Source organism: Lathamus discolor, chromosome 23, assembly GCF_037157495.1.
Source record: "Lathamus discolor isolate bLatDis1 chromosome 23, bLatDis1.hap1, whole genome shotgun sequence".
In the NCBI taxonomy this organism is placed as follows: Eukaryota; Metazoa; Chordata; class Aves; order Psittaciformes; family Psittacidae; genus Lathamus; species Lathamus discolor.
In genome coordinates, this window is record NC_088906.1 from 1756144 (window position 1) to 1771962 (window position 15819).

At 51.1% G+C, this 15819-nt stretch overlaps 1 protein-coding gene across 3 annotated transcripts in view; it reads right to left on the reverse strand.

The window, feature by feature from the left end:
- The window catches only part of DIP2B (disco interacting protein 2 homolog B), a 66884-nt gene that overhangs the window by 26778 nt on the left and 24287 nt on the right, over window positions 1-15819 (reverse strand). For 2 of the 3 annotated variants that reach the window (XM_065659592.1, XM_065659591.1), the window contains exons 2-6: window positions 12518-12589; window positions 6391-6534; window positions 4494-4619; window positions 2709-2921; window positions 384-527 (exon numbers count right to left, since the gene is read on the reverse strand). In XM_065659592.1, coding sequence (XP_065515664.1) covers window positions 384-527; window positions 2709-2921; window positions 4494-4619; window positions 6391-6534; window positions 12518-12589 — 699 coding nt within the window. The remainder of the gene's footprint in view (window positions 1-383; window positions 528-2708; window positions 2922-4493; window positions 4620-6390; window positions 6535-12517; window positions 12590-15819) is intronic. The other variant, XM_065659593.1, reaches the window with a different exon arrangement.

Here is a 15819-nt window from a genome sequence, read left to right on the forward strand (position 1 = left end):
TTAGGATAACAGAACGGGCTGGGCTGGAAAGGGCCTTGCGGTCATCCAGTTCCAACCCCCTGCCATGGGCAGGGATGCCTCACACTAAACCAGGGCACCCAGCCTGGCCTTGAGCACTGCCAGGGATGGGGCAGCCACAGCTTCTCTGGGCACCCTGTGCCAGCGCCTCAGCACCCTCACAGGGAAGAGCTTCTGCCTTAGATCTAACCTGAACTCCCCCTGTTCCAGCCTGAACCCATCACCCCTTGTCCCATTCACTCCAGTCCCTGATGCAGGTCCCTCTGCAGCATCCCTGTAGCCCCTTTCAGCCACTGGAAGCTGCTCTGACTCGAGTCCTTCCTTAAGAGCGTTCTCACTCCTGGATGCTCTGCAAGCCTCCGTACCGTCAGCAGTATCCATGAGACTAGAGCGGTTAGATCCCTTGTGCATGCCTTTCACGATTCCTGCAGGAGGAAGGTCGATGGCTGCTGGGCGTGCTGAGGAAGAGGAGGTAGTTGCTGTGACGTCTGGGGGGACTGAGAGGTTTTCTATAGGAAGGGAGGAAATTGAGACGCCAGTTAACAAACACCGTCATTCCCAGATGGAACAGGCAAAGCGCTAGTTACCTGTTACCGACAATCTGAACAGGTTGAATGGGAGCTCTGATTAAAACTAAACACACTGCTCCCTATGTCAAATAGCTCTTGGAGGTGCACGTTATCTGTTCCGGCCAACAAAGGCACAAGGTGAGTGACTTTGTGTCAGGAACACGGTTCAGCAAAGGCGAATTCCCATTCTTGCTGTCTACCCTTCGAACCAAGCTCCATCTCTTGCCATTCAGTACCACGAAACCAAGCTGGGGCTCTGAAACACCCAAAGCCCCAGAACAAAAACCCTGCATCGCCTTATGCAGGCATCCCTCTTGCTAGAATGAGGCTATTGAACTCCACTGGTCAGGCAGGGCTTTGTAAAGCAGAGCACGCGGCGCGCTACTGACCAAAGCACATCAGCAAAACATCATGTGGGGTTCAAACCTCTTCCAGTTCGGTGCCTAAAGAGCATGAGCCAGCAGTTACATCAAGGCTGGTGAACACAGTGAGCTGGGCCTTACTTCTGCTTTAAGCTGCGAGACGCTGCTCTGCTTTTCAGATGAGTTTGTAGCTTTGGAACTGCACCTGCACCCTTCAGGAACCCCGCAGGGATTTGCTCTTAAATAAGTGATTTTTGCTTACATGGGATTGCTTTCTACAGCACAGGAGGTTCAGTCATCTGACAGGGCAAGAATGGTCTGTTCTAGCTTAGCAGAACCAGCAACGCTTGCTTATGAAGGATAAAACCCAACAACTATGCTCAGACCCAGGGAGTCTGAAGCAGCCAGATCCCGAGTCATTCCCACTTAAAGGTTTGGGATGTTGATTCTCTGTGGGTCTTTCTAAGGAGAACAAAAAGCCCTGTTTGGAGATGCTCAGGGATGCGTCTCCTGCATTGAGCTGCTCACATCACTACGAACGACCTGGATTTTGCACGAGCTCAAACATCTGCAGGACTTTTTAGAGATGCATAAACCTCCATAGGAGAGTTCCTATTCATTTAAATCAGGTGTTAACCCAGGATGAATGTGGCATCCACATGGCAAATGTACCTCCAATATGGGTTTAAAACTCCTCTTTTGCATCAAGTATTCATTGGAGGAGTTATTCTGGAGGGAAAGAGCTGCATTACCTCAACTCATTACAAAAGGGAACGTGGCTTTCTGGATGCTCCAATTAAAAGCAGCCTCTCTGCTTCAAAGACACATTCATGACATTGACTGCGTTTTATGGGCAATCTCCCCCGTTTCAGAAGACAAATTGCACCCCAGCAAACAAAGAAACAAGAACAGCAATAACATAACTGAAGTGAGTTATAAACCACCAGCACTTCTATGCACTGCTTGCCCCAACCCAGTCAAGCGAAAGCAGAGAGCACACGACATAGAGACACGTCCTAAGATGCGGTAATACCCTCGTCAGCAGGTAAAAAATGAGAGGAGACAAACGGACACAGAACAAAACCAAACTTTGCCATTTCATACAGAAGCATCAGCAGCAAGGAGCACCTCAGAGCCTCAAAAGACTGAGCCTGGGGTATCCAGATCTGTCGCTTTTGCTCCGTCCTCTCAATACCTGGATGCTCTGATTCTTTCTTGGACCTACTCATGAGGGATCCGAGCTACGCCTTGACTCTGCTAAAACCATTTCTCATTGCATGGCTGGCTTTGGTTCTTTTGTCTTCCCTACCACAGACAATAAACCTGACAGCAACATGAGAACGTTAAAGCACAGCGTTTCCCCCACTCGGTGTGGCATTCATCAGGACACAGCTGCCGAACGCTACTTGCATACAGCAGCTCTGTACACACAGTAGCTTCCAGCAGCTGTAGACATAAGCAACACAGTATACAGAGATCAAGTTGTGCCTCCTGATCCTCCCGGGGCTGTCAGCACAGCCTGGAGTCTTTTCTACTTCCACAAGCTCCTGCTCCCAACTTCCCCCTTTGCAACCAACTCCGCATCCTGCGATTCCTAAGGACAAAAACCACGGTGAAGGTACAACTCCAACAATCCTAACAAGTGCCATCAAATCTGACTGAGCTCTGGATCCGAATTCCCCTTTTGCAATGGACAACTCCAGCTTTACGAATACAATCTGAACTCGAAGCAGGTTTTCTGTTCGTACCCATCTCCTACCTATTCGAGTATTGGCAAATACATCAGCTAGTGACCCACTGGTCCCTTTGCCTTCTCCATGGGAAAGTGTAGAAGATGCTGATGAAGATGTGGATGACCCCTGAATAGATCGGTTGATCCAAGACTCAGCATTCTGTAAGCTCTGATGCAATGCAGCAGAAAGAGCAGCTTGGCGCCTTAGCGAGCCCTCATCCTCGGATGCGGAAGACGTGTCTGTGTGGAAGCAGAAAAGAAAATCTAGCTGCTTAGGGAAAAGCACATCACATGGAACATGCTCTCTTTGCAACCCACAGAGCAACGGCTTCTTGGAACACGAAGATCCTCTTTCCACAGGCTGTGTCAAACAAGGTTACAGTGGCCAAAGGAGAGGTTAAAGCAGCAGACATCTCCCGTGTGAACACATTTACCCCTAGTGTTTGCCCCCTGTTTCAAGCACACAACAGATTCACCTCCTCAAAGCATCCTTCCCCTGGGTTCCCTCTGTCTTTCATTGGGTTTCCATTATTCTGGAACATCAGACGCTGCCTTGCCTGACTTTGGCGATTCCGAAATGGAATCGGTGTCCAAATGGAAGCTCACAGGAACAAAGCAGAACGCAGGCACTGGGAACCCAGTGCACTAGGGCCACGTGCAGCAAACGCCTTTGTCTGATGTTCTAAATGGGTCCCTTTCAATAGCAGAAAACAAGCCCCCAAAACCCAATCCCAAACTACGCTGAGGAATTGCATCCTGTGCTTCCCAGAGAACAGACGCCTCCTCTGTCCTAAAGCTGTGAGCTCCTTATTCATTTATCAGGAGGAAAGCACTCACTGCTTGGGGTCTGAAGCTGTCACATGCAAACATTCAGCTGGGCTTTGGCCTGACTCCTGTGTGCGCTTCAAAGGCACTGCCTGTCTATACTCTTGTATTATTAAACCATGTTCCACCTACTTGCAGAAGTAGAATGCAGACAGGAGCTGAAGGAAAGGCTGGGTCCAGACACACTCTAAATGCTAACCTTTACAGGTGCAGGGACCAGAGCTCAATGTGCTGTTGTCCTGGGCAAACGAGTACAAAGCACACCAGGAACATGCATCAGCCCCCAGGAGAAAGGAAAACCAAAGGATGAGGAGAAGGAGGAGGTACAGGAATGAGTGAAGGGGCCTAGCAGAGCAGTTTCAGCGAGGTATGAATTCACAATGGGATATGAATTCATAGCGTTAGATGTCTTTGTCAATCCAAATGACTGCGATGCTTCTGCACAATGAGACACAACATAGAAGTCACTGCTGAGGATTACACATACTCATGTTTAAGCCAGTGCATACAGCTGCTTGAAAACAGAGAGTTATTAATATCACATGCACCATTCAGACACCACGTTATCCGAGGAATTCTGCTGCAGCCGTTACATGGGAAGGGTTAGGAAGGAAAAGTCCTGCCAGGTGTGGAATCCCACAGGACCCCCTCCAAGGTCCTTGCCCCGAAACGCACATCGCTGCCCATCCTTTACCTGTAGGTTAAATATCCAACCTCAACAGCATCAAAACGTGAATTAAGCAACGGCAATAGGTGTGAGGGAAGCAAAAGGAGCAGCCTCAGTCCAGGAATCCTGCTTCAGCTCCTGCCAATTGATTCTCTGCAAGAGGAGGCATTTCACAGCCCCAACAGCAAAGCAGCTGCTCAGATGGAGGAAGAGAACTACCGGAGGAATACGCTACCACGGATGGGCTGAAGGGGTTGGGGGATTTGCTTTGGAATGTGCTCCTGGTGCATATCTCGCCCTCCACACTGCAAGAGCCTAACCTGGAGGGGTGCAGGCATCAGCTGGAGACTGCACGAAGGTGGAGCGCCTCTTTGTCGGCATGGGCAGGGCCATCTTCTGCTCTTTGTGCTTTGCCAGCGCTGCCTGGACCGCTTCCGTGTGGATATCTGCAGAAGAGGAGGTCACAAGCTCAGCTTTGCGAGAGCAGAGGAGGCAGAAAACCACGGCAGGCTCACACACGCGCCCCCACCGCTGCCTGCTTGGGCAATGCCCCCTTTCACCGTACCCGAGCACACAGCTGCATTTTGCCATCTCATGAGTAACATTTCCCCTTTCAAAAGAGGGAAACTGAGGTTTCTAAGGTTAGTGAGGCTGGGGTTTTTAGTCTGGAATCCTCTGGATGAGGCAATATGTTCTTGCGTCTCTAGCATCTTTTATAGAAACCTCAACCCAACCAACTGGTACCCTAAAATACGCTTTAAATAGGTACATAAGCTACCAGTGTGCACAGCCCCAGGTGCAACCCTGCTCTATGAACAGACAGATTCTGAGCCAGTTGTGTGAGCCAGGAAACCCCTATGTTCAAAACCATGGATGGATGCAGATTTCGTAGACCCATGGAATGGGTTGGGCTGGAAAGGACCTTAAGATCATCCAGTTCCAACCCCCTGCCATGGGCAGGGACACCTCACACTAAACCAGGGCACCCAAGGCTTCATCCAAGCTGGCCTTGAACACTGCCAGGGATGGAGCACTCACAGCCTCCCTGGGCAACCCATTCCAGTGCCTCAGCACCCTCACAGGAAAGAATTTCCTCCTTAGATCCAATCTAAACTTCCCCTGTTTCAGTTTGAACCCGTTACCCCTTGTCCTGTCACTGCAGTCCCTGATGAAGAGTCCCTCCCCAGCATCCCTATAGCCCCCTTCAGCCACTGGAAGCTGCTCTGAGGTCTCCACGCAGCTTCTCTGCTCCAGGCTGAACACCCCCAACTTTCTCAGCCTGGCTCCATACAGGAGGTGCTCCAGTCCCTGCCCATTCTCGTGGCCTCCTCTGGGCTTGTTCCAACAGTTCCATGTCCTTTTCATGCTGAGGACATGTTGATTTCATGTAAATCTTAAAAGGTACCAACTGCAGCTGTAAATAGGAGCTGATTATTAACTGCAGCAGGCTAGGACACGAGGCTTCCATCCCTCTGTGCACATCCAGGAGGAAGACACCTCACAGGTGATGGGAAGACCACTTATTATAAGAATACTACAACAAAGGAGAGCCCATTTAGGTTAATTTCCCAGATCGATGTATTTTAATTATGCTTTTCCAAAGCCCAGGAAATTAGGCTCTTCTAACGCTTTCTGCAACGACAGCAGTGGAGAAGGCAGAGCTGAGCTACTTCACTTGCGCCCATGGAGCAGAAAACTTCCATCTCGTTAAAGCAAAGTGAAAACCAAAGCCAGATGGAACCAACAAACAGGTGCTGCCACCTTCTCCTTTCCTTAAGTGGAGAAGGGACCTGCAGGGTGCTAGACAGGCACTGCTGCTGCTCTTTGGAAGCTGAGATGTCCTCACCCATGAAGAAAGCCAGCTCCCATCCTCCGAGCTCCCAGAGCAGATACGCACAGCAATCACCAGCTCCAGGAGCAGATGATTCCCTCTCACTTCACTGCATCTGGTTACCTACAGCCATGGTTCAAACAAGCTTTCCATCCTGTCAACGGCCTGCACTGAAGAGCTGCGTTCAAGGCAGAAAATCACGGTGGCAAAGCGTTACCTGCTGCTTCTATTCACATTCTGCTTGATTCAGCACCTGCAGTTGCCCAGGTCTGATGGTTCTTCACACAGAGCCCCCATCAGTGGACAAATAACAGGCTTGATGCCTTGGGAGGATGCAGCACGTTCATCCCCATGAACAGGGATCCCAGGGGATCCTTTGCCCTTACCCGATCGATAACGTTCATCTCTGGCTCCCCCTGAGCGAGCTCGGTGGAACTTGGATGCTGAGGACGAGGCTGGTGCTGAGGCTGGCGTGGCAGACGGAGCGGGCATCTGAGGTTTGGATTCCTTCTGTACCGCTGGCTCAGGCCCTGCAAAACAGTCACAGCTCCCTGAGAGCAGGGAACAGAAGCAGCTTTCGGTGACCAAACTGTCCTCTGACCATAGAATTGCAGGATTTCCCCCCTCTTGTTTGGTACTAAAGTGGATCTACTTAGTACATTGATGCATCTGCCCCATTATACCCTCATCAGTTGATAGACCTGCCCCTTCTTTGACCTTAGTCTTACGCGTTTTCCTAAGGGGTGATAAGGCACTTGAAGGAAGAGACATCCTACAGCAAACCTGAAGCAGGTGACATAACCCAGCCATCAAGGAGAAAGGAGCTGAAGTCACCCCTAAAGAATCCATCACCAAATACAAAAGCAAAGGTGATGTGATTCACATCAATCCCAATAAATTAGACAGGAGGTAAAGGCAGGCGAGTCCTACACTTCCACACACCTCCCAGAGCCGTTTGCAATGGTTTGTGATTTGGGATCTGTATGGTTTCCTCTCTGTTTTGCCATGTTTCCAATGGGAACAGGTCTGCACTACACCCTCATCACTGCATGAAGATGGAAGAGAATGAGCAAGGTATGTAAACTGCTTTTAGAGATCACATTTACATCAGTCCCCTTGTAGGCACCACTGCTGGGGGCACAGTGAGTAAAGAGGTCTTGATATCCCATTATCCCAAATGAAGTTTGAGTTGAGAAGAACCCATAGAAAAAGATGGTGAGAAGCTGGGCTCATTCCTCAACGTTCCGGTGACCCCTGATGAGGAAACCACGAATACATGGAGCTGAAGAGATGATGTGATGAGAAATTCCCACTTTCCATCATTCACGGACACCAGGAATCGTTGCCTCTGCACTTCCCATGCTAAAATGAATCTGAGGGGCAGCTCCTTCAAAACTCAACCCAAGAGCTCACTGAGCTGTAATCACCTGCAGGCTGCCACCTCCGGTCACGCAAAAAGAAGAGCGCTTGGGTCATCTGAATACGCGCCGCTTCCGCATCCGCCCAAACCCCCATGGGATTGGAGAACTGAAGAGGAAGCCACAAATCCCGGGCTCCACTTCCAGTTACGCCACCTTGGTAGTGTGCGGGTTTAGGTAAACAGCTCAAGGCAAGTGCCTCGAGCTCGGGGAGCTTGCGATGCCAGCAAATCCCACCCAACGAGTTGAGGCATCTTCAACCATCGTCTACAGCTCCCAGCAGCCGGAAGAGCAGAGCAGGAATGGAACGTTACAGCAAAGCAGCCCAGCAATAAACGCTTTGGAAAAAACCAGGAATACAGGGGATGGTGCCCATGGAAGGAGCTCTCCTAACCCCTGGCTTCACTATTTGGCCTGGGAGCATCCCTTCCTCCAATCTTCAGTGGCTCCGTTGGCGATACCAGCACTCAATGGAGGCAAGGGGCCAAGCTGATGTATGAGCTCTTCTTTAAGCTATCGTGCCAAAAAATGAGAACCTTTATTTCTGGTTAAAGAGGAGATATCCTGCTAGCCAGGAATGCAAGGCACGTTATTCCCCATTTTCATTGGATTTTTTGGGATATCGCGCCATAGAGTTTTGTAGTCACGCATCGAAATGCAACCATCACCTGTACAGAGATGCCAGCAACATAAAAGGTAGAAGAGCAAAGGATAAGAGGCTTCATAGAAACCCAGCCTGGTTTGGGTTGAAAGGGACCTTAAAGGTCCTCCAGTTCCAACCCCTGCCACAGGCAGGGACCCCTTCCACTGGAGCCCCTGTGTCCAACCTGGCCTTGAGCACTGCCAGGGATGGGGCAGCCACATCCTGTGGTGTAGGTGCAGGATGTGGTAATCAGAAGACCTGGACTTCAGAGCAAGGAGTTCCATTCAGAATCTCTTTACCCACACGCAAAAGAACCAGTGTCTGTGTCCCCTTCCTGTCATGCTGGAAGGTGTTGCATTGATAACCAGTTGAACATCTCTGTAGCACGTATCTGCCTTTAGCAAAACCAAGGGAGCTTCATTCTGATGCAAAGACAACCTCCCCGACCGAGCCCGATGCCTTCTGATCAGGAGTATTCACGAATTCAAGTACCCACTAGATGTCAGCAGCAGATTTACCACTATTTCAAATGAATTATTCCATTCCTATTCAGTTCTCCTGTACGTCTTGCAACAGCATCTCGCCTGCTCCGCAGCGCATCGCAAGGCAAACACGACATCCCATTTACAAAGGGATCAAATGTGTCTGTAAGTGACATGACACACCAAGAGCGAGCTCTTTGTTGAAACACTTTGCTCTGACACAATGACATGCTCCAGAAGCCTAACAAAGCACGCACAGATGAGGGGAGAAGCGGACAGCTACAGTACCAGTGGTTAGACAACAAAGCAGCGCAAGTCAGCTCAACCTGGCAGGTGATGGGTGACTTATGTGGCATTCCCTTTATAATAACCCTGCTGGCGCTGCAGTTTCTCTGCTGGCAGGATCTGGATCTAGAGAGGCATGAAAAACCTCAGATTCCCTTTGGAAGGATGCTATGGATCTTGCAGTAGTTGAGCCGCTAAGCGGAACTGACTGCTCCGGGATCCTGTGCTTTGTTGAAGAGGTTCAGTCATTCAGGATTCCGATTTATTCCTCAATACAAAGCGGTTTAGATAAAAAGAATCACCACAAGCATCACGTATGAGCGACAGCGATAGCCGCTGCCATTAATAACAGGCACAGGAGGTGCTGGATTCATCTGAGAGAAGCAAAGCAGCAGGCAAACCTGTTATTCTGCTGGTCTGCACACAGGCCTGAACAGAAGGGCTGCTGTTGGACCGGCTGCTCCTTGTGACAAGATGGGTTTCTTGAAGCCACAGGTAAATAGCGTGGCAAGGACAAAGTGGAGGATCTCGGGTTCACAGCTCAGCCTGAACAGCATCTCCTGAACCCAGGACACAGCCCTGCTCACTCGTACTGGGAAAGCTGGAAACTCACCGGATTCAGGCCATTCAGAGACCTCTGCAGGAGCTGCATGGATCTTAGCTCTGCCTTGTACAGGGCACGAGGTGGGAATTCAGGTGCTCCATTCATTTAGCCCTGGGTATTATCCCAAAGATGGAAGAATTCCTTTCCTAGAGCCAAGCGACCAGCTTTACCCGCAGCTGGGATACCCAATGCATAAGGAAGAAAATAATCCCCCACCTGCGGGAGCTGGAGTTGGGCCTTGTAAAGGGGTGAAACTCCCTGCCCCACACAGCCGGAGCACGAGAGGTTAACTCATGGCTTCAGGCAAAGCTGTTTTACCCCTGCCTCAGAGCCCGCATCCCCTCCCAGCTGAGCGAACACGATGCTGAAAGCAGAACCTGACAGCGGAGTCCTTGCTGCTCCTCGCTGGCATCCCAGCACCGCGGAACGGGAGCGAGCGCTCTGGCGGTGATTCCGTGCTCCACGGACGTTATTCCCTTCGCTATCAGCACGGGATCGAACGCACGATCTTCAACAGCACCAAAACGTTCTCTGTGCAAGGGCTGCTCCTTCGGCAAAGGCGTTCCTGCATCTGCACTGCTGGAGCTACAAAGCTGTAAATGCTTTTCCTGATACGGAGCCATCAATCCGGGCAGGAGCCGCTTGCCTAGGCAGAGGCTTGCCTGCAACCTGCAGCACAAACCAGCTTCGAGAGGTGGTTTCAAAGAGCACTTTTCAAACCTCCCATTGCGCTGCGGGTTTTCCATAGGGAAAGAAAACGTTTGGTGCTCACAAACGTCAGCGATGCTCCAATAGAAGCAGCACCCTAAAGCGCCCAGCCCCAGTCTGCTCCAGAAGGCTTTAGGGTTAAACCTCTTGCAGTTACACATACCAAGAAGACATTGGGGATGGGATGCCAGCAGCGGTTTGCTCTCACAGGCACTCGGTGGTGTAACGCGGGTTGAGCCTGCCTGGTTTGGTTCAGCAGCAGTGAAACCAGCAGCATTCCTTAACATCCCAGCCTGGGAAGCTGCTTGAAATGCTCCCTTCCAAGGCAGCAGCGCCGGTCTCACAGCTCCATGGACAGAAAGGGATGCTGCACCAGGAAAACTCGTATCTTTAGGTAATTAACATCGCTGCCTTCACTCCCCAGTAATGAGGCAAGCTCCCAGAGGCAATGTGAATGGAGCCAGCACTTAGCAATCAGCATCTCCCAAATGACAATGCTGACATGCCCTGACACGTCCCCGCAGCTGCCTTCGCCTCATTTCCCATCTGAAATGGAGACAGGCCATTAGCTGACATCAGGAAGGTGCTGGGAGAACTGGAACGCACCAAATGCCAGCAGCAGATTTATTCCCCCCCCCCTGTTGTGGACTAAATTAATTGTCTTCTCGTTAACCAAGTGACCTGATGCCGAATTCCTCGCGCATGACGAACGCATGGTTTACAACGGGAGATTCCCAGATCGAGGGGCAACGGGATGCGAGACACATAACTAAAGCTGGAGGGCTGAGCCAGCACAGCGCTCCAAATCCCGTCTTAATTGGTGCCCCCGGAGCTGGCTGCGGCTCTTCCTGAACTCCTGCTTTCAGGAGCACCCCAATCCAAACAGCAGGGCCACAGACGGTCCAAACGCCTGCTTTCCTCCCAGTTAAACACCAGCAAAGCAAACGCGTGCGCCGTGACAGGCACGAGGGGCACAAGATCCTGTCGTCACACGGAAAGCAACTCACAGAGCTCCTGCCTCCATCGGACTCCAACACGAAAGCAAGTCTGGAGCCCAGGCAGCACTTGGCTGTATGGAAGGAGCCCACATTCCCTCCTGAGGCTCAGGATCTCCGGTGGGGCACACTCAGAGGCTGGACTGCCAGCAAAACCTGCTTAACAAATCCCTACTTGTAAAGGCCGTAAGGAGAGGTTATTCACGTGCATCGCTTGTTGGTGCCTTTAAATAACAGAAACTGCTTCAATACAAAGGCAGCAACTGAGCCTTTAGGCTCCTACCACATCCCGCTGCAGGGGGAAGTCCTCGCAGAGCTGTTCTTCACAAAACTTCACATTCGAAGGCTGAAAACCCGTTTCTGCTGCCTCGCTGCCTTCAGTGTGATAACTCAAACGGAACACACCACTCTCGGGTGCGTAAGGCACCCACTGTAGCGATAAGCCTTGGACAAGAGAACAGGCACCGGCTTCGGTTGACTACACAAGCAAAACGAAGCTGAGATCCAACTGGGATGGAGGAGAGCAGGAACGCAGGCATCAAGTGCTTTGGAGTGGCAGAGTCCTTTTATGTTCCTCAAGCAACTGGAGGAAGAGGTGCTGTCCCTGCAGCAGGGATGCGGTGCTGACGGTCGAGAGATGCACTTTTAGCCTTCACTCTTTCAAACCTCTTTGGCAGTAGCTCAGTAAATTACAGTCACGACTGCCTCTCGTCCCCCAGACTAAGAGCCAGGCACCTTCGTTTTTAAGGGGTAAGCATCTCAGCTATCAGCAGTGCAGTTGTTTTGGGCAAGCATCCCCATAGTAATTATTGGGTCTACTTTCAGCATGTCCTTCCATTTACAATTACCCTACAAATAACATCTTTGCTTCCATCAGTTTCTTTTGGTTCAAAGTGGATGAATTCAGTTACTCTGGTCCAATAAACCCCCCAAATGAGGAAAATCCTCATGTTCCTCCATCAAGGAATTAAGAGGCTGGAAGCAGGATGCGCTCCAGCCCAGCTTTGCAGCTTAAAGAAGCTTTCAAGAATGATCCTTCAGGACCTCACACTTCAGGAATGATTCAAAGCCCCCGAGCTCTCAGCTGACAAGGGAGTAGGATGTGATTTATCTACGTGGGAGATAAAGGCAGGGCACACAAGGGGCTGAAATACACAGCGCTCTGCAGAGACCCACCAAACAGCTCTGCGGCTGCCACGAATCCCTGGCATTCAATCTGAACATGGGAGCTAGGGGCAAAATGCTGCCCGTGACTTCACAGCACCCACGCAACCTCCACAGCGTGATGGTCAGACAGCAAAGGAAACAGAATAGCTCACAGATCCCGTTAACGCCAGGGCTACACAGGCTTCTTATGCCAACCGGAACAAGCACTTACCTTGGGTTTGCGGCACATACGGAGCCAGAAGCTTCGCTCTCTTCTTCTCATACCCCTTTTGTGTGATGTCCCCTAAAACCAAGGAAAGAAAACTCCATTTAGCCACGTCGTGTTTTTCAGGTTGAGGTTTGCTTTTCCTTTGACTTCCACCTAAACACAGCACTGCAGCTGCTGAAGAAAAACCTGAAACCAAAGAAAAGCGAGTACATTACGATTTCAAAGCCTCTGTGCTACGCAACACCGAACTTTCCCTTGGGATCAGGGATAGACGCTATTTAAATGCAGTAATTTGAATCAGAACAGCTATCTAAATGGAATATCAAAGCAATGAAATCCCAAATAGGGAGTGCATGGAAATATTCTGGAACCACAAAGCCAGTTTATGCTAACAAAAGGGAGTAATTCCCAAACAAGAAAGCAACGGGAAAGTGCAAGGCCAGGGCCCGGTCTTAAACCAACCAAACTGAGATCGGCTTTTAGCAAATAAAGGGAGCTCAATGCCTGTTTAAGGCACCTCTGAAAACCAAGGTAAGGATGAACAGAGGCAGCTTCTAGCCTGCTGCCCAGCAGCACAACCGATGATCCAGAGCATCACACTTTGAATCACGTCTTTTTGACACTCAGTGAATACTGAAGGGGTTGTGGGTTTATTAACCTGGTAGGAGCTGTAAAACCACTCTTTGCCTGCAGGGAGAAGCATGCAGCAGATGCTCCATAGAAGCAAAAGCTCCAGAAGAAGACAAGAAGCGTTAGGAACCAATTCCCTTCCTTACCAACCTGATGTGACCCTGGAGATGGACCAGCGGCCTCCTGCCTTTTCTCACATCACACCCACAACAAAGACTGAAACCTGAAGGGATTACATTAAAAAGCCCTGCAGTGATTCAAGCCCTTCTGCTGCCTGACCTGCACTTGCAACCCTTAGACTGGACCAAATACACGTATCACACATGAACTGTTTGGTATTGCTTACCAATTAAGCCCACATCTGTGTTACAAGGAACTAGTGACCACCAACAGCACGCAGGCTTTGCTATGAGCCTGATTACTGCAAGGCAAAGGGGTATTAGACACTGAGCAGCACAGGCCACTGTACCTGCTGCTGCCGTACAGCATCCTTCTGCCAGACACATCCAGCCTGACCTGGAGGGCCACACCAGGCAAGGTGATTAAAGGGTTTAAGCTCTAAGGCTCTCAACAAACCCAGTGGTCTGCTAAAACCCCGCACCTAACGGGCCCCCTTGGTTATAAAGGTGATTCTGCAGCACTGAAATGCTTGGAAAGGGAACGCAGGATGTGAGGACAGGCGGATGTGAGCATCACTTGAACCGCCAGGCTGAGCCTCGGAGCTGAAACGGACGGGTACCGGCGCTGCGCGGCAGAGGGAGGGCACCTGCACACCGCGTTTTATCTCCCTCCTTTAACACTAAGCTTGAGTCAGGCCCCAGCAAGCCCGAACAAACCCAGCAGCTCAAAATGAGCCTGTCCGTGAAGCACTGAAATGCCAAGCGAAGCGTTCACGTTAATGCTTGCTTGCGATACACAGCTCAGGAGAAAGGTATGCACTCCTTCAGAAAGAGAGCTCCGCAAGGCGCCGGCAGGGCAGCATCCTGAGCCACCAAAGCCATCCGCTTCCCCGAGCTTTGCCTCTCCGTCTTCAGAGGCAGCTTTCATGCCCCCCATTTGTTCCTTTGGGTGGCAGGAGGGCGACAGCGGCTGCAGGAAACCCCGACCCGCGCAGGCAGGGGCAGGGATTGCGCCTCGGGAGCCGGCCACAGGTTTGTTGGCAGCTCGTTATTTGGTGATTAATTTCTCCACCACGCTTAATGGGGCTCCGGCATCGGCGGTTACACACCAGGCACAAGGAAACACTCACCACGAAGCTGCTGGAATGACTAAGGAATACCAGGACGTTCTGAGCAAGCACCAGCGCTTTCAGTTGAAGGGCTACGGCATCCGATTGCTCCATACACTGCAATTCTCTCTGATCACTCCTTCCACACTAATATCCTCTTAAAGCAAACCCATCCTCATGGGAGTGCAGGCATTCTGGCTCACAGGCGTGCAATTGGGAGCTTAAAGCCGAGGGGAGATAGGAGCGAGAACCAAAAAGGTAACAGAAAGCTCTCACTGAGAAAGTGTGTGTGTAGGTATGGGTGACAGGCCCCAACTTAGGATCTGATTGCTACAACCACAAGAGTTACACCCAAAAAGGACACCTCCAGTCTTGGAAGTGAGCATCCCTTTAACGCACTGCATGAGTGTGGTGGATTTAGTGGGTAAAGCCTCTTCTCTCTGGTCATACATAGCCCAAATCAAAGCACAGAATCACTACAGGAGAGGTTTTCTCACCCCCATCCCTTCCCTGCCTATCTCCAGGAAATGGAAAAGCCCAGATCCGAACGTAACTGCCGACTTCCTCACCAAGTACCATAAATCACAGCCACAGGAAGAGCACCAAGACAATGGGACTGGCAACCCCGCGAGCCATTCACTCCTGCTACATAAACCCGGTAACTCCTCAACCCCGCTGCCATAAAGTGATGCCTTGTGACACTTGGTGTGCCGAGTTCCTCCAGGTACCTGAAAAACCAAGCCCAGAACCACAACCCCTCTCTGCACAGACACCAGATGCAGCATCGCAACGACAGCATTAGCAAAGCAGATGAGAGCTGCAAACACAGCCTGAAAACGGTGCTTTCGCTTGTTCATTCCTAGGAAAGAAATGATGAACGCACGCACTGCTGAGCTCTTCTGGCCCTCTCCCAGCTACAACTGTGCCTGCTCCCTTGTGGTCTGCATTTATCCATACCCTAGTGCTGGTTGTGCCCTGCTAAGGAAGTGGGATTCACCTCCGAAGACAGCAAAGCGTCAGCATCACTTCAGTCGAGACCCTTTTGCCACAATGACTCTTGTGCGTCGTGATTTTAACTCCTATCTCCCAATGCGTTCTCAGGCGTCTGCACAGGGTTGGGGTTGTGGTTTTAAAGCCAAGCTGCTGAGGACCAGGCTCCCCTTCCTTCCGGCCAGCTCCATGGCAGCAGCTCAGGTGCAGCAGCATCTTCGGCTTCCACAGGCACCCGGTGCATCAGAGCAGAGCGCGCGCTAACACAGCCCGTCACCACCACCCCCCTGCTCACCAGCTCCGTGCCACTTGCTCACTGTTACCCCCTCATAGTTCTTCCATCCCAAACGCGAAGCTCCGCTGCCGACAGAGGTTAACTCACCCCAGCGCGTGAGAAACGTGCTCCTGCAGAGCCACCGGCTCGGTTTTCCTGCTCATTTGATGGACCAGGCTCCCA